Source organism: Polypterus senegalus, chromosome 16 (assembly GCF_016835505.1).
Source record: "Polypterus senegalus isolate Bchr_013 chromosome 16, ASM1683550v1, whole genome shotgun sequence".
Classification (NCBI taxonomy): Eukaryota; Metazoa; Chordata; class Cladistia; order Polypteriformes; family Polypteridae; genus Polypterus; species Polypterus senegalus.
In genome coordinates, this window is record NC_053169.1 from 21,342,800 (window position 1) to 21,365,753 (window position 22,954).

The window sequence follows — 22,954 nt, forward strand, 5'->3', positions numbered from 1 at the left end:
AGTGGATTCTCCATGATTGACAGGAGTCTGCTCAGTGCCCGTCGCTCTGCCATGGATGTCAAACTGTCCAGCTCTGTGCCTACAATAGAGCCTGCCTTCCTCACCAGTTTGTCCAGGCGTGAGGCGTCCCTTTTCTTTATGCTACCTCCCCAGCACACCACCGCGTAGAAGAGGGCGCTCGCCACAACCGTCTGAAAGAACATCTGCAGCATCTTATTGCAGATGTTGAAGGGCGCCAACCTTCTAAGGAAGTATAGTTGGCTCTGTCCTCTCTTACACAGAGCATCAGTATCGGCAGTCCAGTCCAATTTATCATCCAGCTGCACTCCCAGGTATTTATGGGTCTGTACCCTCTGCACACAGTCACCTCTGATTATCACGGGGTCCATGAGGGGCCTGGTCCTCCTAAAATCCACCACCAGCTCCTTGGTTTTGCTGGTGTTCAGGTGTAGGGGGTTTGAGTCACACCATTTAACAAAGTCCTTGATTTGGTTCCCATATTCCTTCTCCTGCCCACTCCTGATGCAGCCCACCATAGCAGTGTCGTCAGCGAACTTTAGCACATGGCAGGACTCCGAGTCGTATTGGAAGTCCGATGTATATAGGCATTATTTTACTATGTAGCTTTCTTCACTTATATCACTAGACATTAAGTTTTGCAGTTTACTATAAAAAAAAGGAAGGTGATGAAATTTTACTAAGCTGTCAACTATTTCACCACCATTCCAGCTTATAATATACGATAGTCACTTCACAAATCCTCTCTGCTGTTATCCCTCCTGGCAACACACAGCATATTATGTGATCAACGCACACTTCTAAACATTTTTAATTAGATATCTTAAACATATTCACGAGTCCCCTTCTTTGTTTTTTTTCCCTTTGGATTGTCTGTTTTTTCTTCACTTGCATGATTTTGTCCTTACCATAATCTTTCTGCTATACTTTTATATTTTGGTATTAATTGATTGACACACCAGTTATGCAGTGTTCAACAATGGCTTCATTCCCTGCATCCTCCTATATCTTATTAATTTAGATTCAACTTTGAAAGTTCATCTTAGTGACTGATCTGTTTTTGGCTTCCAGGGCAGTATCTGAGAGGAGTTTGTTGTCCTTGATTTTCCTCCATGATAATTTTAAACATTGAATTACTATAAGCTAATGAAGCAAGCATTAACTCCCTTGCAGTCTTTGTTAAAATAAACACAGCTATATAAAAATAAAGAGCATGAGGTTGACTGGAGCATACATTGTGGTCCCTGATAATTCCAGGAATAGATTTTAGGAGTATGGGATGAAGAGGTGAATCTAGAATTTAGGTCAGAATCACACGGCCTTATAATAATTAGGAGTCAATGCAAGTCTAAACATCTCTTGAGAGGAGTTCTTCAGCCAGGGACATTTTTGTATGATGCCACAAATTTGTCCTTGGGCACACCAGAGAAAATAAGATGGCCAATGACAAATGCATTCATCCATCAATTGTCAAACCTGCTTACTCTAGTTTAGTTTAGTGAACACCTAAGGCCTACTCTGTGCCAGTACCTGTTATAATGCATGGGCAGACCTTGGGTGGGAAGCCAGCATAAAAGAAATGATACATGTTCTCAAAGATGTTTAATTCATTTCAAGTTTATCATAGCCTATTCAACGACACTTCTGGATTGGGCAACAGGACATTGCAGGGCCTACTCATGCACAAACCCACACTCGCAGTGAGCCAGATTAGAGTTCTCAGTCAGGATAACATGCACATCTCTGGGGCTGTGGAAGGAGAAGTAACCAGAGGAAAACCCAGATAGTCACAAACTCCACAAGCACAATGGTTGTGCGTATCATCTGAACCCAGAAATCTCGATCTGTAAAGAAGTAGCATTACCCACTGCACTAACATGCCATTCAGCACAGATACTAGTCTTACAAAATTCACTTCCAGACAAAAAAACAAAACAATGCCTACACGTCTCTGTGCGTGGCTGTGGCCAGCCATTTGCAGAGGAAAGTAGTAGTCTTGTAGACGGTGTGTATAATACGTTTACATTTACTTGTTTGGCTGACGCCTTTAGCCAATCTGACTTATAACATTTATTAACATTCAATTGGTTATATTTCTTTTGGTTTTCCATTTGGAGCCCAGTCAGGTTACGTGAGTTGCTCATGGTCACACCAGTTGGTGGACCACATATTTTATTTCCTTCAGATGCAATTAAGTAGTTTGACTAAATCAAGCTTGATATTAAAGAGTTATCCTGCATCTATACAAAATGTACCTACTGTAGTTTGCAGCCCCACCGAGGGTCCAGTATGCTCTAAATCAATCGTACAGTAAATGGTTATTTTGAAACTTCTCACTTAGAGTTCTAGTCATTACCCCTTCGGTCAGCTAGTAAATTAATAGAGTTTTTACAGACTACTGCTTGCAACTGATGGCTGACATTTGCATGACTGATGAACAGCACTGCATCTCCAGAGCCCTGGTTTTAAATCCTGGCCTGGTCGCTGTTGATATTAAGTTTGCAGACTTTTCTTTAGATCGCCTAGGATTTTCTCTTGTTTTTTTCTTCCTCCCACATTTCAAAGATGCTGGAGACGCCTTTATGTTGGTCTGGAAACATGGCCTGACTTTCTAATACTCCCAAGACATTTCCCATTACATATGTGGGGAACAGCCTGGACACAGACATGTAGACATGATGTTTTAGCACTACACACGTTTATTTACAATATTATATACAATAGTGAACACACAACCCAGTGCCGCAGCACCAATCACCCGTTAAGTCCTGGCCTTTCACACAATGCCTTTCTCTGTCTCTGGTCCGCCTCCACTCCTCTCCTCCGAGCTCTGTCCTCTTCCACCCAACTCCAGCCATCGAATGAAGGGAGGCGGCCCCTTTTACAATCACCCGGATGTGCTTCCCGACGCTCTTCCGCCGGCACTCCCCTGTGTGGCATAAATGCCGGCTGTGCACCCGGAAGCACTCCGGGTGTCCCCGGTCCTCTTCCCCCCAGCACTTTCGGGTGTGGCAGAAGTGCTGAGGTCCAGGGCTCCAAAGGCACCGGGGCGCCCCTTGGCGGTGACCACGGGCCCCCACAGGGTTGAGCTTCAAAGCTCTGTACCCGTGGTCCCCAAAGCAACCAGGGCAATCGCCCCATCATGGTCTGGAGAAAGCGCAAGCCCTCCTCCGGTCCTCCTGGGCATCCCAGCTGGGCAGCAGCCCCAGCCACTCACCACACATAGAACCCCAAGTTAGCAAATCCAGGCTACACATTTTTATTGTTTGTTTAAATACTCTATATTAACTGGGGTGCCTTTGAGCCCCCAAAAATAAGACATCCCTCTGTTGACTGTCCTATCTCCTTTACAAAGGCCAAAGCAAGCTGAAGCCACAGAAGTCAAAAGCCAACACGGACAGGAGACGTCAGTTCTTCCCTTAGCTCACTTTATCTAACACTCGCTCATACCAGGCTTAATTAGACTCAACTTTTAACCTCAAATTCGTATCTTGGTGATATAGGAAATTGGAATACCTATTTTAGAAAAAAATGTCACCCTGTATAGGCAGTCATCTTGAAATTTCATCAGACCTTTGTTTCAGTAATCCCGATTGTTGCTGCTTGTTGTCAGCAGTTATGCTATGGGTCATCAGTCATATCAGGGGATCAGCCTTTCCTTATTGTGGACATTATCTCTTACAGTAATTTTGACAAAGTGACCAGAAATCCTTTCATTCAGGACGTATTCTTTAGTTGTGTTTCCATCACACTTGGAAGCATTATAAAATGAGGGGAAATCATGGCTGATTTTATTTATTTATTTTTTCCCAGAAAAGACCCCATTTACAAAACTTTTTTTTGGGAAGTTGCCATTTTCAGCAGTTTGCCAGCTTCTTTCAAAGACAGCTGCTAAAGTACTATTGCTTCATTAGTTGTTTCCAAAAAAATATATACAGCCGTTTCAGGACAGTCTTTTGGCACTGATGACTTGCTGTTTCCAGTGAAACATCTTCATCCCTGCTGTCGCCTCTGTTTGGGTAAGTGAGTAGATTTGAGGGATGGAAGCATTTAGAAGCGAAACATCTCAACATCCTAGCTGTTTTAGATGTTCACTTCCCAGTCAATCTGCCATATCCACACAGGCCTGCCATTCATGTGTGACATGCCAATTTCCCATGACCATTCAGGCCAGACGGCATATTGGCAGGGCATAAAGCAGCAGTCATTGTGTGGAATGTATGTAAATAGCAGATTATGTTGAAGTATGTAGGGAGTAGCAGGGATAGGAGCCATAACAGAAAAAGGTCATGAGCTAGTAAAAATAAAAAATGCACTTTCCACAAGGCAAAATCATAGTCAGGGAGAGGCAATAGGTCAGATAAGCAGAAAATGCGCTAAAAAAACATTTCATAATATTCAAACTAAATGGTTTTTACATTATTTGTAATATAATGTTGGAGGGTACGTCCACTTTCATTTCTCCACATTTCTTATCATGTGGGGGTCCCATAATAGTTGTTGCATACTAATGATGGATGCAGTCAGAAGCAGACAACATGTGAAAGGAGAATTAGAAAGGTTCAATTAGAGAGCAAATAGCCATCATTGTCAACCCAGGTCTAGGTCCTGTTCATCAGTTTCAAGGAAAAGGGCAAGCAAGAATTGATGTTGAGTAAAGTGCCGATTCTTCTCACACTCATACAAACCCTCAATGGTATCATATTATCTCCTTGCCCTTTTATTTTCCAAACCTCTATCTATAGCAACATGCTGGGGATATCCAAGTCAGGAGCACATACCAACTCATAACAAGGCATCTACACTCACACTGCACCAATGTACAACTGCTGTTAATCCTAATAGACAAGTTTGTGGTATGTGGGAGAAATGGGAAATACTTTAGTAAGCCTATTTAGTTACAGGGAGAACATACAAACTCTGAAAAGTGACCAGGAAGGGTGCAGTTATAATCATTTCTCTACATTGTCATTTTTCCTATTCATTTATTTTTAAAACACTATTTCTTTTCCACTTGACGTACAATTAGTAAAAGATTGTATAACTGCATACTGTGAAGCGTGTCCATGGGAGAGATGAGGGGGTACACTATGAAGATTTCATACTCAGTGAGACACCATCTTTCTCATTGTACTTGCATGTTCAAATATTCCTTTTTAAGTTTAAAAGAATTAAAGTAGGAATACAAGGATCACAAATTCTGTGAAGTAAGCTCTGCATGATACCTGCATCTGACTAATATCCCCTGTCCTGAAACCTGAAATACAGCTGTGTGACTAAGGAAAATGTATTTTTTAGCAGTACATCTTCCATCCATCCATTTTCTAAACCCGTTTTATCCTAAGTAGAGACACAGGGGAGCTGGAGCCTATCCCAGCAAGCATAGGACACAAAGCAGGAATAATCCCTGGACAGGGCGAGTACATCTTCCATCACTCTTATTTATATTCATAATTTATAACTGTATTCTCATTCATCCAATCGAAGAGCACTTGAGATTGGTTGATACTTGCTTTGCAAGGCTTGGGCCACAGCCATTAAAAGTGCCTCCAGATCACATCACAAATCTTGTCTACCCCTGGCTTGGCATAACACTCAATAATATAGACATATAGACAGGGTTCTTAAAGTTTTAACCAGAATAATGATAAAGAAGCCAAAATTACCTAAAACAGCTAATTTTATGTAAAGATAACAAATGGGTGGGATAAACAAAGGGAGCACAAAAGGTATCAAACAGGAGCAAACAGCTTCAACACCTAAATCCTCACTGAGCCTATTTATATGAGATTTGAACCCCTTTCCACCTGGTGTATTTTGTGAAAGACACATGCTCCCTGAAAAGCAAAGTTCCTTTAATGGTAGCTCAAAAACAACTAAACACACCGCAAAAATACACATCTGAGAATAAAATACATGAGCATTAAAGAGAATATAGGCATTTAGCTTAAATTTTATGGCTAATTTAACTTCTTGAAACAAACATCAGTGAAGTCACCACATCAAAATCATCAAAAAAAGTGTCTCTGCTCCAGCAGGAATAAGGTCGGGTTTCTTGTCTATCATTGAGTTTCCTTGGCACTTCAGCTCTTCAGGTTGGATGGTGTGATGGCTTTCAGCAAGGCAGTGCTCATTCAGTGAACATGCAGGGTATACTAACTCTGGTATTGCCCCTTTCCTCTTCACAGGCATGATGACATGCATTATTCCTGCCATTGCAAGCTTCCCCATCATTTGTAGGAGCTTTGCCCCTTTCTCATGTCGCCCTCTTGTGCCTTCAATTACCTTGCTCACATGACCAATTATCACACTGGTACCAATGATTCAGCAACCACAATATTCATTATATTATTTTCTTTCCTTTTTTATGAAACAACATGAGGTGGAGAAGTGACACAGTGATTAAAACAGGCTTTAGTGAGTTTGCATGTTCTCCCATGTTCATGTGGGTTTTCTATATGCACTGTCATATTAGGTGTATTTTATGTCAAGCTATTATTCACCTTGGGATTAATAAAGTATCTATCTATCTATCTATCTATCTATCTATCTATCTATCTATCTATCTATCTATCTATCTATCTATCTATTTATTATAAATTGTCTTGTTGTGAGAGTGTACAAGACTTGTGTCCTCTGATGGCCTTGTATTCTGGCCAAGGTAAGTTTTTGCAGAGATCGTTGCTACATGAAAGGAGGATCGGGAATTGGAATTTGTTTGCCTATGACATTGGTTAATTTCTTAAGTTTATTAACAATGTTCTTATCATAACAAATAATACTGCTTAATCATTGTCTTGATACTGAAATCTGGCAATGATTAGAGGGTGTCAACTTTTAACTGATGCATATTAGAATGCATCCTCAATCCATAAATTGCGATTTCTAGATTAGCTTTCAGATTGACAACTATAGACTGAATCCTAATGACCATGGCGATGACAGGCGTACTTCTCTTTTCACTTTTCAGAGATGTCAAGTCAATTGAAAGCTATGCAAGCAGCTCCACGTCTTCTGTTCCTCAGGAAAGCAGCAATTCATCTTTTCCAGAGCAGAGTTTAGCAGTCTCATCAAGGGCTAAAGAGATTACAGTTCTAACAAGAGAAAATGTCAGATTGCCAAGCTGCTTGGGCAGCCACATGCAAGAACTCTCGACACCTCTGTCTACTGACAGAAGCCATCAAGGTAAACGGAACATCTGATCTGATAATTTAACATCTGATAATTTTTTTTTTTTTTTTAGAATTAAAATAAAACTCAGTATTATTAAGGACAGTGCGAACAAGGAGTCCTCAAATGTTAATTCTATTTTGGAAGGTCCTTCACTAACATCCAAATCTCAACTTTCAGCATTGCCTTTTTTGGTTGGGATTGTGAAGAGTTGGGTTATAACTCAAAATTAGCCATTGTAAGATAGGATCACATCCAGAATTGGACACAAATGCAGTGTAGGGTACACTATATCTCTCACACACACAAACATACATTTTGATCTGTGGGAGGAAACCATTGTCCTGGGCATAGAGCAGTAGAACGCTAACATAGCATGCTAGCTCAATACAGAGGGTATCCTGCTGGAAAATCAAGATACTTTGACATGGTATCACTCCCTGGTGCACTATAATTCTACTCTGAAACTGTGCCTGGAAAAACAAACGTAAAAGCTACAAAATGTAAGTAGAAATGTTCATTGCAACATATCACAAACATCCAGATCCTCAGGGCATTTTAGGGTTTTTTTCCGCTGTTGTGTAAAACCTACTGTAAATACAAATGCAATGAAAGATATGGAAGAAGTTGATCCGCTGTGGTGACCTCTAACGGGAGCAGCCGAAAGAAGAAGAAGAAGTGTAGTGATTTTCTTCATCTTGTTTTTGATATTCACTATTTATCAACTCTGTCTTTTCTTTTAATTTTTCTTTTGTTTTACATTTATGATATGCCTCCTTCCAAGTAATGCACTCTAACCTGGATTTGCACTGCCAGCCATGTTTTGCTGTTGGAATACCAGATTTCCTGTGAAATTACATTTTCAAAAAAAAATAAAAAGTGGCACTAAGAGGCTGGGGGTTGCATGAGCTTCCACTTCTGTGGCAACATCTGGTCAAAATGCACCTTTCACACTCACTGTATTTATTTTCCCTATAAGGTGATTATTATGGGTCCTTACGCCAAGCCATGAAACAGAAGCTATCTCAGCGAAGCAAAGAAACGTGTCATCTGCCAGAGGAAGAGTACTATGCTGACATTGACACAGATCTGATGATAAACAAACGACGCTCACATTCCTTTACCTCAGGTACCTCCTTTACTTTTGAAATAGTGTGATTGAAATATCAAAAAGACTACATGACAATTTAGGAGCAAAATATTTTGGCTTTCATTTATTGCCATTGGATGAAGACAGATTTGTCATTAACTTTATATGAATAAATGGCAACAGGCTGTTTCTGCACCTTAGCCTCACACATAGCCTGTGGCTCCACCATCAAGTAAGCCTGCTAAATTAAACGTGTACTTCTGTAGAATTGTGTTTTTATGCATTAAATTAGTCAGCCACATCCAATCACAGCAACTCTATTTTAGTCTAGGTAGTTTACATTAGACTATCTCACCATTATGGAGATAGAATCATCTCTGCCTGGTATCCTGCCGTATCTAGTCTTACATCTGATAGACTCTGACTTTATGCAACCCTGTCATTGCATAAGCAGGCTCAGATATTGATTAGTACATAAAATAGTGAAATAAATCAAAGATGGGGGTAAGGTTCTAACAACTGCCACGGAAAACACATGAACCCCATTGTATCAGAAGAGAAACACCTAGTGCACATTCTAATAAAACACAGGAGTTTGTGCCTTCATTTTGTCCTATACACTTCATATCACTGTCAAGTTGAAAATGGTGTTTTTAATTTCCTGAAAAAATAATTTGCTGAAAGAGTAATTTAAATCGGTTCACTGTGCACTGACGTACTGTTAAAACAAATAGACATGAGATTGATGCTTTCTAGCACCCATTTTCCAGAAAATATGACAAAAGGATAAATAAACTGAAATATTATGTCTGTCATCCTGATATAAGTTTTGTGACAGATAGGGGGTGCTGTCGTCCCCTTGAACCCTCAGACTATACGCCAGACACCAGGTAAAAGTCCAATAAGTTGACTTTTTCTTAATTTTCAGTGCACAAAGCACCCTCCTCTCCACAATACTCATACACAATACACACTACAGTAATCAATAATCCTCCACCACTCCCAGACGCGTTGCCACCCTTCCACCCAGCTCAGCTCAACCCTAGGATCTCCCACAGTCCTTTAAATAGTCCTTGACCCGGACGTGCTTCTGACCCCTCAGTCCATGTGACTATCCAGCACTTCTGGGTCAGGTGAAAACTCCTTTTCTTCATCAGCCCAGAAGCACTTTATTTCTTCCAACCATGTGACCGGGATGTACTTCCAGGCTGTATGGAAAATAAACGTCTCTGTGCCTCCCTGCAGCGTCCCCTGGTGGCCCCGACGTAATCCAGCAAGTCTGTGTATTAAAACTCCAAAGTCCATGATGCCCTGCTGCAATTCGGGGCATCTCCACATTGCAGGAAAGACTCCATCTGGCAGCTTGGAGGTCTTGACCGGGATAAACTGCCGGCCATAGTCCACAGTTCCTAACATGGATGGATAAATGTGGAAGTACACTAGATGGCCAAAAGCATGTGGATACCAGTCCAAATTATTGATTTCAGGTGTTTCATTGTTGAAAGATGCATCAATTCAAGCACATAGCCATGTAATCTAAAACTGACAAACATTGGCAGTTGATTGGGTCATTCTGAAGAGCTCAGTTACTTTAAACATGGCATCAAGATCTAGCCAGCTGTAGGTTCTAATAGTGTGATGTAGAAGGCATCTAAGAGCAACAGAAGCTGAACTATGAAGTTATAGATCACACAAACACAGAGAGTGCTGAAGGTCATAAGACATACAATTCGTCTATCCTCTGGTGCACTCGCAACAGAGTACCCATCTACCTCTGGAAGCAACATCAGCTTAAGAACTATGCATTAGGAGCTTCATGAAATGTGTTTTCATGGCAGAGCCACTGCACACAACCCTAAGATCACTATGTGAAGTGCCAGGTGTCAGCTGAAGTGATTTTAAGCACATCACCATTGAACTATGGAGCAGTGGAAAAGTCTTCTCTGTACCAATGAATCCCACTTCATTATGTGGAAGTCAGATGGACCAATCTAGCCAGGAGAACGATATTTTCCGGACTGCATAATACCTACTATAAAGTTGGAGGAGGAGGCATAATAATCTGGCACTGTTTGTCAGAGTTTAAGTAGCCTGCTTACTTCCAGTGAAGGGCACAGTTAATGCTGCAGCATACAAAGACATTTTAGACACTTATGTGCTTCCAACTTTGTGGAAACAATCTGGGGAAAGCTCTGTTCTGCTGCTTCATGACTGTGAACAATGCCAAATCCATAAAGACATCGAGTGGCCTGCACAGAGCCTGGCCTCAACTCTACTGAACACCTATGGGATAAACTAAACAAGTGATTGTGAGCCATGTCATCTTGTCCAGTATCAGTACCTGACCTCAGAAATGTTCTTTTGGCTGAAAGGACACAAATTCCCAGAGACACACTCCAAAATCTTGCAGAAAGCCTCCCCCAGAAGAGAGGAGGCTTTTATAGCTGCAAAGAAGGGCCAACTCCATGTTAATACCCCATGGTTTTAATATGGGATGTCCAACAAGCTCATATACAGGTAGGTGTGATAGTCAGGTGTCCAGAAACTTTTGGCCATATAGTGTATGTTAGGTAGGTAGGCCATCTAACTACTTACTCATGGGCAGTTCAAATACAGAGTAGCACAAAGAACAAGTCTATCCAGACTGTGCTAAAGACAATCCAGTAACCAAACACGTTGCGCATTTTAATTCAGGGAGTATTTGGATTTTCATATTAACACGTCTTTGGGATGTCAGACTGGAAAGGGTAGAGCCCCTAAACAAGCCATTTAATGTGGGCACAGGGAGAATGCACAACCTTCACACAAAACGTGACTGGGCAGGAGATTCTGATTCTTTATATAGCTAACTTTCTGTACTTTATGTGATTTTTATATATGTCTGATAAGTATGCTCAATACTCAGTAAGCCAGTGTGGGACACGTTTTCATTTGCAGCGCATCAATATTTTAATTTATGGCTATAAACTTCTGCAAGGATTCACACTTGGTTCTTGCTACCACTTGATTTGAACATATTCCCTATGAGGATACATTCAAAATCTGTAAGATTACTATTTTTACTCTTAAATCAGGTTTTTATCCTGATACATCTGACTTGTTTTCTGAGAAATGTATTCATAGCAGCTCTGCGGTCATTCTTTTCACAAGCAAACAGGCCCATTTCCTATCATTGTGCAAACGGTGAAAGAATGTTAATTTGAATATAGGAAGCATTTTGGGCTTTACTTGAATTTCTGTACATCTCAAATGACATTTCATCAGCCAGGAAATGTAATCTCACGTCTTTTACGGTAAATCAGCATCATTCGCTGGACTGTAAATACAATTTAGTCTGTCCATGGAGACGTTCAGCCTGCACAGGATGCTACTCAATCAAACCTGGAAGATCAATGTCTCCTGTGGAAATACAAGCCTGTTCCATTTGGAAGGTACAGCAGGCCAGATTTGAATTTGTGACCCAAGTATCTATCAGCCTTTTAGCCAGCACAGGGTTCTTGAAATCCTTGGTGAAAGCCAAGGTGGCTGAAGTAAGCCTCCTCCAGTGGACAGATCAGGTCAGGCCTTTGCCATCTTTTCCTTGATGTTTGCCTGCACTTTGATGCCGATGTATCTACAAAATGATTTAGGGGACCAGTTGGCCTGCTCTCTAATATGTGAGATATATATTTTTATGTTCATGCATTGGGATTTATACTTCCTGTATTTGTAATTTTGTTTTTTATTTTTACTGTTATGTGTAGCTTTACCTCTACTTATATTTGTAGGCACAGTACAGTAGGCTGAAAAGTGGATGTGGGCTTTAAATTGAATCAAAGTGACAGCTACAAGGCCTTGGTGGCATTTGTTTTCATCTGTTAAATTTTCAGAAACATGCTTTTCCATTTCTTTGAGAGTCAAAGCAGTCCCACAAGTGGCATGAACTAACACTGGATGATGCAGCACTCCAGCACAGGGCACACTGATGTATGATGCAAATACCCACCAGGTCAATTCAGAGACTTAGGGTCACCTAAACTGCATGTCTTTGGGATGTGTGAGGAAACAGAAGTTGCCAAAGAAAGAACATACTGTATGGACAACTTGCAAACTTCATGCGAGCTGTATCACCGCACCACATGACCAAACCTTCTTATTAAATTTTTTTTTTCTTTTTCAGCTGCTTACCAAAAAATAACTCCTGTTTCCATGCCTTTTGGGAAAGCTGAGGGAGGTTCCAGTTACTCAGTAACGCTTTTCATTGGAGACCATTTAACTGAGGTGCCTAGCAGACAGTGCCAGACAATCCTGAACAGCCCCCCACAAGCAGTGCCGCAGGAGGTCCATCTGCCTGAATGGCACCCAGAGTTTCACCTGCACAGACCCAGCAACAGGAATTATGGGAGTCTCCCAAGAGCAAGAAACAAATCTGTCTTTAAGAAGTTTTTTGGGAAAAAAGAGTAACGTTGAAAACAAGAACATTTGTAAATTGCAGTTGCGGTTTTGTTTTGCGTACAAATTGTACTATGCGCAGAGCGCATTTGTAATTTTTCGTTCATATTAAGTATGGTTAAGGCAGTAGATTATGTGGCTGATCTTGGTGTTGTGCATTAGGCGTCCTGACCACAGAGGTGTTCTACCAGTACACTTTGAGATGTATAGCGTATTGTACATACTGACCAATGAAGCTAGCGGGCTTGATTTTTACCAGTCACCCTCACTTTCTTTATCACCACATCCTTCTCTTTATCCTTTGTCACTTACAGATCAGAGATTCTACAAGGTGTTTAGGGCATTGCATACATAAAGCAGTTCATTTTTCTACGTTCTTCATTTGTTTAGTTCAATTACTGGAAAATATATGCTGCTTTATTTCTCCTCATCAGAGACAAATGACTACAAATGAAAAATTAAATGATGGTGTAAGAATTCATCACCCAGAACTCCAATTCAGAGGACAGTGGGTTTTTTTGGGGGTTGGTGTTACAAAAAATTAAGACATTATGTGATAATTCAATATACATTGAATAATTTTGTGATCAATTTCAGAATTCTAAATCTAAATTCAAGAAGTGAAAAATTAAAGTATACCCATGAGTATTTGGAAAATCCAAAAACGTGGCCATCATGAGCTGTGTGCTGCCATTCTTTATAGCATCGCTGTCATGATGTTGTAGGTCACATGATCCGTGGCCATAGCACGTATAAATAACAGCAGCTCCCGTAAAAAATCAAAATGACCACAAAAGATTAAATAAAATAATGATTTAAATATGTGAGATGTAATAAAGGAATACTCCATCCAAAATTGATTCTTTTTTATAAGTTACTTATACCATGTAGTTTGTAGTGATGGCCAAGAAAAACTTTTAATCTGGTATTGTTAGGCAGAATAAGAGAAAAAGGCTTATGACATAATGAAGCCTAAGCCTGGTATTATTAATTAACAGTAACTTCTGGAAAAGCAACATACATTGTAAACAGGAAAACACATTCCTCTCTGAATTTTAGACAGGACTCTTGACCAATGAATGACAAAGGTGGGTCTTCAGTTCAAAAGCACAATATGCTTCTTTTTCCAGAGGTAACTGTTAATAATATTTTAGCAAAAAAGTGCCTGTGGTTTGCACGTTTGAAGCATATGACTGGGCAACAGACATGTGGATTATGCAGCACAAGTAGTGTTAGTATTCCATGGACGTTTTTCAGATCATCTGCCAATGTGCAGCATGGGTCGCCATCCTCCACTATATCAGAATATTTTTTCTCTCCATTCTGCATGAAAACGTGAGATTAAACTTTTCTTTGCTATCGTTACAAACTACAAGGTGTAAGTAACATATGAAAAAAAATATTATTTTTGAGTGGAGTATTCCTTTCAAATAATTCAAAATATTGCAGAGAATCACGTCAGTCTGGGATGTGTGAGGAGTAATTTGCTTTGAATTAAAAATGATTTAGAACATCGTAACTGTGGGGTGCCGCGTCTTGTTTGCAGGGCTTATTTATTGAAGTGTCTTTCACTGATGTGCTTGCTGAGCCAGTCCTTTGTGTTATGGTATCACAGTGAGGGTCTGGTTATCGTAACTACAGAATGAGATTGGCTATGGCCCAGTTCACAGGCACTATTTCCTGTTACCTGGTGGCGTCATCACTTGAAGCTCATCAGTTCCTGACATTGAAAGTGGATGCTGGCAACCACTTAGCACCTGGTTTTAGGGCTAACATTGCATATTTTTCTTTTCAGCAAATCTCTGGTTTCCTGCTTCCATTCAGTTGTTCAATTCCCAGTTGACATTTGCCCTTTAAGTGCAGGTTGTGACACCTCATTTGTTTCTGATTCTGACTTAGTTTTTTGCTCCTTTGTTTATGTGCCTGTCTGGACCTTGTCTAAGTCCACCGGACCACATCTCCCCCGTTTCGAAGGGGCTGACTTTCAGTCGCAGGTCCTGGCACTTTAATAGCAAGCGAAAGCGCAACTAGAAGTGAAAAGTGAAATACTCAAGGAATGGCTGTGGAATGGTGGTAACACAAGACAGAGTTGGACCTCCAGGACAGTCATCTGCAGATATGTCCAGTGCCTGGAGCACTTTATGATATTTTTTAATAATAGCAGACTCAAATAAACACAAAACACTTAATGTTTCCTGAATTTTTGGTATTTTAACAATTTTATAAGATGAACTGCTTTGGGTTTCAACTTTCAATCTGGCTGCATAAACAATCTGCCTCATTCTCTCAAGACTAAAAGTGCTGTTACGTGACATGGAGAGCCCATCTTCCAGTATGTCATGCTCCCAGACGTCTTTGTCATCACCATCCCACTACTAGCTGATTTATACAATAACCTTTCTGTATTGAAATCTCGTTGTATTTTCCCACTATCTGTGTTGTAGCCTGACTTACAGACGTTTGTATTTTTGGAGAGTGCTGTGTATATCATTTTCAACAAACGAAATAAATGCTTTTCAGTGATATGAGTGCCTTCATTATTTTCTGTCTGATATTTGTTGTGCACTTTTGATTAATGTAACCCCCTCTCCTAAATACTGTCGCGAAATCTGGGCCATGAAACTCAAAAAAAGTAGGCTGACCTGGTCCTGAAACTCTTTAAGTAATGCTGCATTGACATTATCTCAGATAGACTGTAAATCTGAGTTTTCTTGTGAGTTCCACTACAAGCTATTCAGATGAAAGAAAGCTACCTGAATTGTTTGAGTTGTGACATGAAACTGATCTCTCTGGCTGAACCCCAGATGAGTGCAAGGCTGCACCAAGAATCCCAGAAAGGTACATTGGCAATTTCTCTCTTTCATGCTGGGACAATCAAGTCTATAGGTTCTCAACCTTTATGACTTCTACACTTTTATCTTTTTGTGGTCAGTGATGACCCTAGGCAACGTAGATGACATACGGTATTCTCTGTTTTCAGCTTCCATGGGTACCTGTCAGAATTTTGTAAAATTATATCATTTCAAAGAGCCAGGGTGTCTCCCTCGGTGTAATGAGTGCGCAAATACAGAGCAGGACACGACACACCGCTTAAGAAAAACTGATTTAGAGCAGCCAGTTTACAGTAACAAACACACATGGCTTGGATGTTGAAACACACACACAGGGAGTCCATGCAGACCTGGACATGATGTGCACCCGATCTCTGGGGTTGTCAGGTAACTGAATCTATCACAGTGTGCTCAAAGGCCATGTCACATTAAACAGCATTTGTATATCTTAGCAAGTCAGACTCAGACGGTGGCACACTCCCATGAAGCTGGTCACATAATGTCACATGCCTAGCAACACACTGCAACTAATTCACGACTTGCTTTAGATGAGTGACAAAGGCAAGGGCATACAAACAACTGGCGTGCCTTTAGGAGCCTTCTTAAACGTGCTCGATTGCAGATGGTGGTGCTCTTTGGCAGCCATTCAGATTCCGATACTCAAAGCCATGCTGTCATCAGGTAAAGTGCATGCTTTTGATATGAAATGTCTGACTATTAGAGGCCCAAGTGCACTTGTAACACAGATAAGGAGCCTGACTCAGCTCGCTCATGACGTGACATCAGGTGGGAAACATTATAATCCCATTTGGGCTTTTATGGCGGTCATAAATGGAGAAGCAAGCACAAAGTGTTTATGGACTCTATTTATTAGTTTCATTGGAAGTCAGTGGGGTTGTGCAGTGGGTACCAGAGTTCTGGGTTCAAATTCCAGTTTGTCTGTTAGGCTGTTCTCTCGGTGCTCCAAAGGTGTATTTGTTAGAGAAATGAGTGGCTTTAGATCTGAGGTGTCAAGTCTGTTGTTGGATGTATTGAGTACAAGTGAATTCAGAGCAACTGGCAAAAAATACAGTACCAAAAAATAAAACTACATAAACACCAAGGATGGATGGATAGATAGATAGATAGATAGATAGATAGATAGATAGATAGATAGATAGATAGATAGATAGATAGATAGATAGATAGATATGAATGACACTATATTACAGATAGATAGATAGATAGATAGATAGATAGATAGATAGATAGATAGATACTTTATTAATCCCAAGGGGAAATTCACATACTCCAGCAGCAGCATACTGATAAAGAACAATGTTAAATTAAAGAGTGATAACAATGAAGGTATTACAGACAGACAATAATTTTGTATAATATTAACGTTTACCCCCCCAGGTGGAATTGAAGAGTCACATAGTGTGGGGTCTCCTCAGTCTGTCAGTGGAGCAGGACAGTGACGGTCCTCTGTCTGGAGATGATCCTGTTCAGTGGATTCTCCATCATTGACAGGAGTCTGCTCAGTGCCCGTCGCTCTGCCACGGATGTCAGACTGTCCAGTTCTGTGCCTACAATAGAGCCTGCCTTCCTAACCAGTTTGTCCAGGTGTGAAGCGTCCTTCTTCTTTATGCTGCCTCCCCAGCACACCACCACGTAGAAGAGGAACACAACCGCCACAACCGTCTGAGAGAATATCTGCAGCATCTTATTGCAGATGTTGAAGGACGCCAGACTTCTAAGGAAGTATAATAGGCTCTGACCTTTCTTACACAGAGTATCAATATTGGCAGTCCAGTCCAATTTATCATCCAGCTGCACTCCCAGGTATTTATAGGTCTGTACCCTCTGCACACAGTCACCTCTGATGATCACAGGGTCCACGAGGGGCCTGGGCCTCCTAAAATCCACCACCAGCTGATTGGTTTTGCTGGTGTTCAGTTGTAGATGGTTTGAGTCGCACCATTTAACAAAGTCCTTAATTAGGTTCCTATACTCCTCTTCCTGCCCACTCCTGATGCAACCCACCATAGCAGTGTCGTCAGCGAACTTTTGCACGTGGCAGGACTCCGAGTCATATTGGAAGTTTGATGAATATAGGCTGAACAGAACCGGAGAAAGTACAGTCCTCTGCGGCGCTCCAGTGCTGCTGACCACAATGTCAGACCTGCAGTTCCCAAGACGCACATATTGAGGTCTGTCTGTAAGATAGTCCACAATCCATGCCACCAGGTGTGAATCTACTCCCATCTCAGTCAGCTTTTCTCTAAGGAGCAGAGGTTGGATGGTGTTGAAGGCGCTAGAGAAGTCCAGAAACATAATTCTTACAGCACCACTGCCTCTGTCCAGGTGGGAGAGGGATCGATGTAGCATATAGATGATGGCATCCTCCGCTCCCACCTTCTCCCGGTATGCGAACTGCAGAGGGTCGAGGGCGTGGCGGATCTGTGGCCTCAGGTGGTGAAGCAGCAGCCGCTCCATGGTCTTCATAACATGTGGCGTCAGGGCGACAGGCCGGAAGTCATTCAGCTCACTAGGACGTGATACCTTTGGGACTGGGGTGATACAAGATGTTTTCCAAAGCCTTGGGACTCTCCCCTGTTCCAGGCTCATGTTGAAGATGCGCTGTAGAGGACTCCCCAGTTCCAGAGCACAGGCCTTCAGCAGTCACCGCCACATCACACAATATCTGAAAATAATTAACGGTGAAGGTCTCAGTAAGGTTGATCTCTCAACTCATCAAAACACTTTGACGATGTTCTTATAAAAAAGAGAAAATCAACAGTTTTGGAAATGTCAGCTGTGGCAGAACGAGAGAAACAACAAGCCATGGAATTAAATAACGAATTTAATTAACAGCAAGACTTGGCTTCTCATTAAGAAACTGGTTGGAGTTTGAAGCCCCAGTTTAGCTGGTCATCTGTTGGCTCGTTTCACATCTCCTTTCTGTTTGGCTGTATTTTAATGAGGAAACAAATCAATTCAGAGGACTGAATCCTTCTAACAGTGCAATTAAAATGTGAATTAGCAGTGAAAACAGGTCACTGATTAGGTAAAGGGTTAGAATGAAAACCTGTAGCCGCCGCGGCCCTCCAGGCCTGGAGTTCGACACCCGTGTCCCAGGCGAATGCTGCAGTAGGTGCATCAGCTACATGAAGGTGTTCAGCACCACGATCAGCTGGGGACCGACAGGCTGATGCTGGTACCTCACTTTCGTTTTCGATATCCATCTCCAGAACACTTGCATCAAACTCAGAGTTTGAAAAGTCAGAGTCTGATTCGGCGATAATATGTAAATCGTCCATGGAGAGTATTTTGCTTTGCACATTTGTTTTAGTCTCGCCAGATGTCGGTGCCATTTTAGAGGCTGTTTGCTCTTCACTACTTGAGGTCAAATTAGGGTTAGGGCTACATAACTTTCCTTCAACCAAAGAGAGTCAAACTAAAACATAAGGATGGGTTTTGTCACAATTTACAGCCAATTACCGTCCTCCATCCATCCATTATCCAAACACAGGGTCACGGAGGTCTGCTGGAGCCAATCCCACCCAACACAGGGCACAAGGCAGGAACCAATCATGGGCAGGGTGCCAACCCACCGCAGGACACACACACACACACCCACACACCAAGCACACACTAGGGCCAATGTAGAATCGCCAATCCACCTAACCTGCATGTCTTTGGACTGTGGGAGGAAACCGGAGCGCCCGGAGGAAACCCACGCAGACACGGGAGAACATGCAAACTCCATGCAGGGAGGACCCGGGAAGCGAACCCGGGTCTCCTAACTGCGAGGCAGCAGCGCCACCGTGAAGCCCCCAATTACCATCCTCTACCCCTGAATTTTGACAAAAGTCAACATCAGCCCTGAAAGAGTTAATGGGTCATTCGGTTTCCTTGCAAGCCAGAAACACGGGCAGCTAGTGCCCAGGCAGGTGCATGACGCAGAAGTACAAACTGTTTTTGTCAGAGTAGCCTACGTGCGTACAGTAACTGTGGCGTAGAGTAGACATAGAAGCTTAAATCATCCTGTAGGCACCTGTGTAGAAACGCTTTAAAGTTGGAGTGCTTTTGAAATGAACGCCATGAATGGTGTTTACTACTCCATACCCTTCATAGAAAGTGAAATAAACAAAAAGAAACTCAGTCTTTGGTGTGCCTCCTCTTAGCCCCTTGTCATGCAGCGTCTGCAGCGCCTCTCCTGGTCGGCTGTTCCACTGCAGACTATGGCCGTCTTCCCTGTAATCCTAGACTCCTAGAATCCTAGATTAGTTCACGCGTTTGTTTTCAGTCGACTAGATTACTGTAACGCACTCCTCTCAGGACTACCCAAGATAGACATAAATCACTTGCAACGAGTGCAGAATGCAGCTGCTAGAATCCTAACTAGGAAAAGAAAATCCGAACACATTTCTCCAGTTTTGATGTCACTACACTGGTTGCCTGTATCATTCAGGATTGACTTTAAAATTCTGCTTATGGTTTATAAAGCCTTAAATAATCTCGCCCCATCTTATATATCGGAATGTCTGACACCTTATATTCCAAATCGTAACCTTAGATCCTCAAATGAGTGTCTCCTTATAATTCCAAAAGCTAAACTTAAAAGAAGTGGTGAGGCGGCCTTCTGCTGCTATGCACCTAAAATCTGGAATAGCCTGCCAATAGGAATTCACCAGGCTGATACAGTAGAGCACTTTAAAACACTGCTGAAAACATATTACTTTAACATGGCCTTTCTATAACTTCAATTTAATTTAATTTACTCCTGATACTCTGTATGTTCAATTCATCATAATAACTATTCATGGTGGCTCTAAAATCTGTACTGACCCCTACTCTCTTATTCTGTTTCTTTTTCCGATTTCTTTGTGGTGGTGGCCTGCGCCACCTCCACCTACTCAAAGCTTCATGAGGCTCCAACAATGATGGATGGATTAAAAGGCAGAAGTCTACGTGACCATCATCATCAAGTCCTGCCGTGAGAACCCTAAATCCAAAGAGGACTGTTTCATTTATGTTAGGTAGAATGCCCAGAGGGGACTGGGCGGTCTCATGATCTGGAATCCCTACAGATTTAATTTTTTCTCCAGCCGTCTGGAGTTTTTTTGTTTTTTCTGTCCCCCCTGGCCATTGGACCTTACTCTTATTCTATGTTAATTAATGTTGATTTATTTTGTTTTCTTATTGTGTTTTTTTATTTTTCTATTCTTTATTATGTAAAGCACTTTGAGCTACTGTTTGTATGAAAATGTGCTATATAAATAAATGTTGTTGTTGTTGTAGACTGGCTCGCTGGGGTTGGCCGCCCTACCATCTAGTGCTCCTCTTTTTGTAACTTTGTGGCACTGATCAGACACCTCCATGATGTTAAGACATCATGGCGGTAGTAATCTACCTGTACCTCTCAGCAGTGAGTGGGCCATCAATTCTCATTAAATCAGCAACGCCTTAAACCTGCAGGGGCCCTCCACCATGTTTTTTTGTTTCTTCCATGTACCGTTCTCCAGCCCTTTGGGGGACAAACTTAACAGGCACAACTCTTCCTTCCATTGATCGTAGCCAACTTTCGCTGAGCAATCATATAAGAAATTCACTTCCTCTGCTGTGAAATTGTTAAGACATGTGACATTGACCAAACAGTGCCACCTACTGACTAGAAGGATATCGACAAGCTAGTCGAACAGGCCAGCACAAGTATTAATGCATTTTGGTCGATGTCAGCTCATGCACTTTGCATTGTGGTCAGCATGTCAGCTGATATGAAGTTTCAGCTGGCAGCCCTACCTTGTGTCTAAAGTCTTAGCCACTAGGGGGCCACACTGTGTCGTTTTTCTATAATAATCCAGCATCTCAAGGGGCTTCACATTGGCAAGTTGTGTGACTTGGTGTGTATCTGAGGTGGAGGTTGAACTGGTAGCCTTGTCCAAAGCCTCAGCCCCTCGGCCACACAGAACAAACACCCAGCAGTAAGATTCAACCCTGTAGGTGAGTGGCACTACATGAGCTTCACGTTCAGCCCCACCGCCCAAACCAACAAATCATTATCAGCTGTCCTTTCCGCCTGCCTCTAGACTCCGGTGGGAGTTGCTCTTGCTCAGGGTTATAAACACAAGGTGCTACTTAATGCCCACCCATTCTCTACACTTGTGAAGCGAAGTTTGTGCCAGTGCAAAAGCCACTTATACCGCGCTGTGAGGCGCTTATCACAGGCCAATAAAGTAATTTATAGATATAATGCATTACTAATGGGGCAGTCATAAAACACGTTTGGGTAATTCAGTGAAAGCCTGAAAATTCAAAACATGGAGATTTAACATGCATTCTGTGTCAGGAAGTGGTTGTACCCAGAAACTGTGGGCAGACTGACACACACAACAAGCAAGAAGGGGTGATGACTCAAAAAGAGTGAGCTGTTGGCACTGCACATAGGGGTCATTACTACTGGCCAAGGGTGCCAACCTAACTTTGTGCCATTTACTCCAGAAGTACAAGCTCCATTTGTGTCAAGAAACGGCACTGTGGTCGCACTGGTATTCCTAGCAGATGGTGGTCAAGACTCTGAGGTGAGGCCTTTGACTGGCACACATGAATGTGAACACGTGAGCCACTCGTCCTGCTTGTTTGCTGTCCTCTGCTCCAGTTGTGCCCAGACTTTGTGACTTCTGCCACGCTTTGGCACTTCACTGTGAAATTCCCCCCATTGTATCTGAATTTCTCTGTTGCTGCTGTGAACTTCACATCTCTTTTCTAAAAAAAATGTCTGCTCGTTTCCTACAAAGCCTGGACCCAATTACCAACTACAGTGCCAGCGTGATTTGGGTGTGATGAATCCGAAGTGCAAAACTGCTTTGTTTAGAAACGAATGAGAAAAAAAAAAAAACTAAAAAAAATGGGCATGTGAAAGTCAGAAGGCAGGGCAGAGCATGGGCACAGTCACATGCCACACTGAGGCTTACCTGATGTGCTGCAGAGTCCTGGGTTCTCCCTGATCTCCTTTACATGGCGAGCCTGATGTGTGACCCCCTGTGAGACTAACATCAGCTTTTACACCTTGTCATACTGACCTGTCATGCCAGTTTTTACCTACTTTTTTGCCATGGGGCGATGATATCATCTTGTCACCTGACAATACTTCAACAATCACTGATTCTGCTGGACTCCATTTATTTTAATCCGTTTTTAACCTCTTTTTTCCCTCTCTGTTTAAACAAATCAGTGTCTTGATGTGTACTCATTACGTGATTAGTAATTTATAAAGTTGGTATTTGTATTTACCTGTAGACTTGCTACAGTACTCCGCGCCTGCACTCAGTAAATAGCGCTATACAAAAATAAACAATTGAACTAAAAAAGAGCAAAGTCCTTCATTCTGTTATCCGGCGCTCCTCACATTTCCTGGCCATGGCAAGTT

General features: G+C 41.9%; 1 protein-coding gene across 6 annotated transcripts in view; it reads left to right on the forward strand.

Moving 5' to 3' along the window:
- LOC120516555 (spectrin beta chain, non-erythrocytic 1) overlaps positions 1-13,474 on the forward strand; it is a 256,791-nt gene extending 243,317 nt beyond the window's left edge. For all 6 annotated transcript variants that reach the window (XM_039738310.1, XM_039738308.1, XM_039738311.1 and 3 more), the window contains 3 exons: positions 6,989-7,203; positions 8,168-8,317; positions 12,438-13,474. In XM_039738310.1, the coding sequence (XP_039594244.1) occupies positions 6,989-7,203; positions 8,168-8,317; positions 12,438-12,721 (649 nt within the window). In that variant the 3' untranslated portion in view covers positions 12,722-13,474. The remainder of the gene's footprint in view (positions 1-6,988; positions 7,204-8,167; positions 8,318-12,437) is intronic.
- Positions 13,475-22,954: the final 9,480 nt, after the last annotated feature.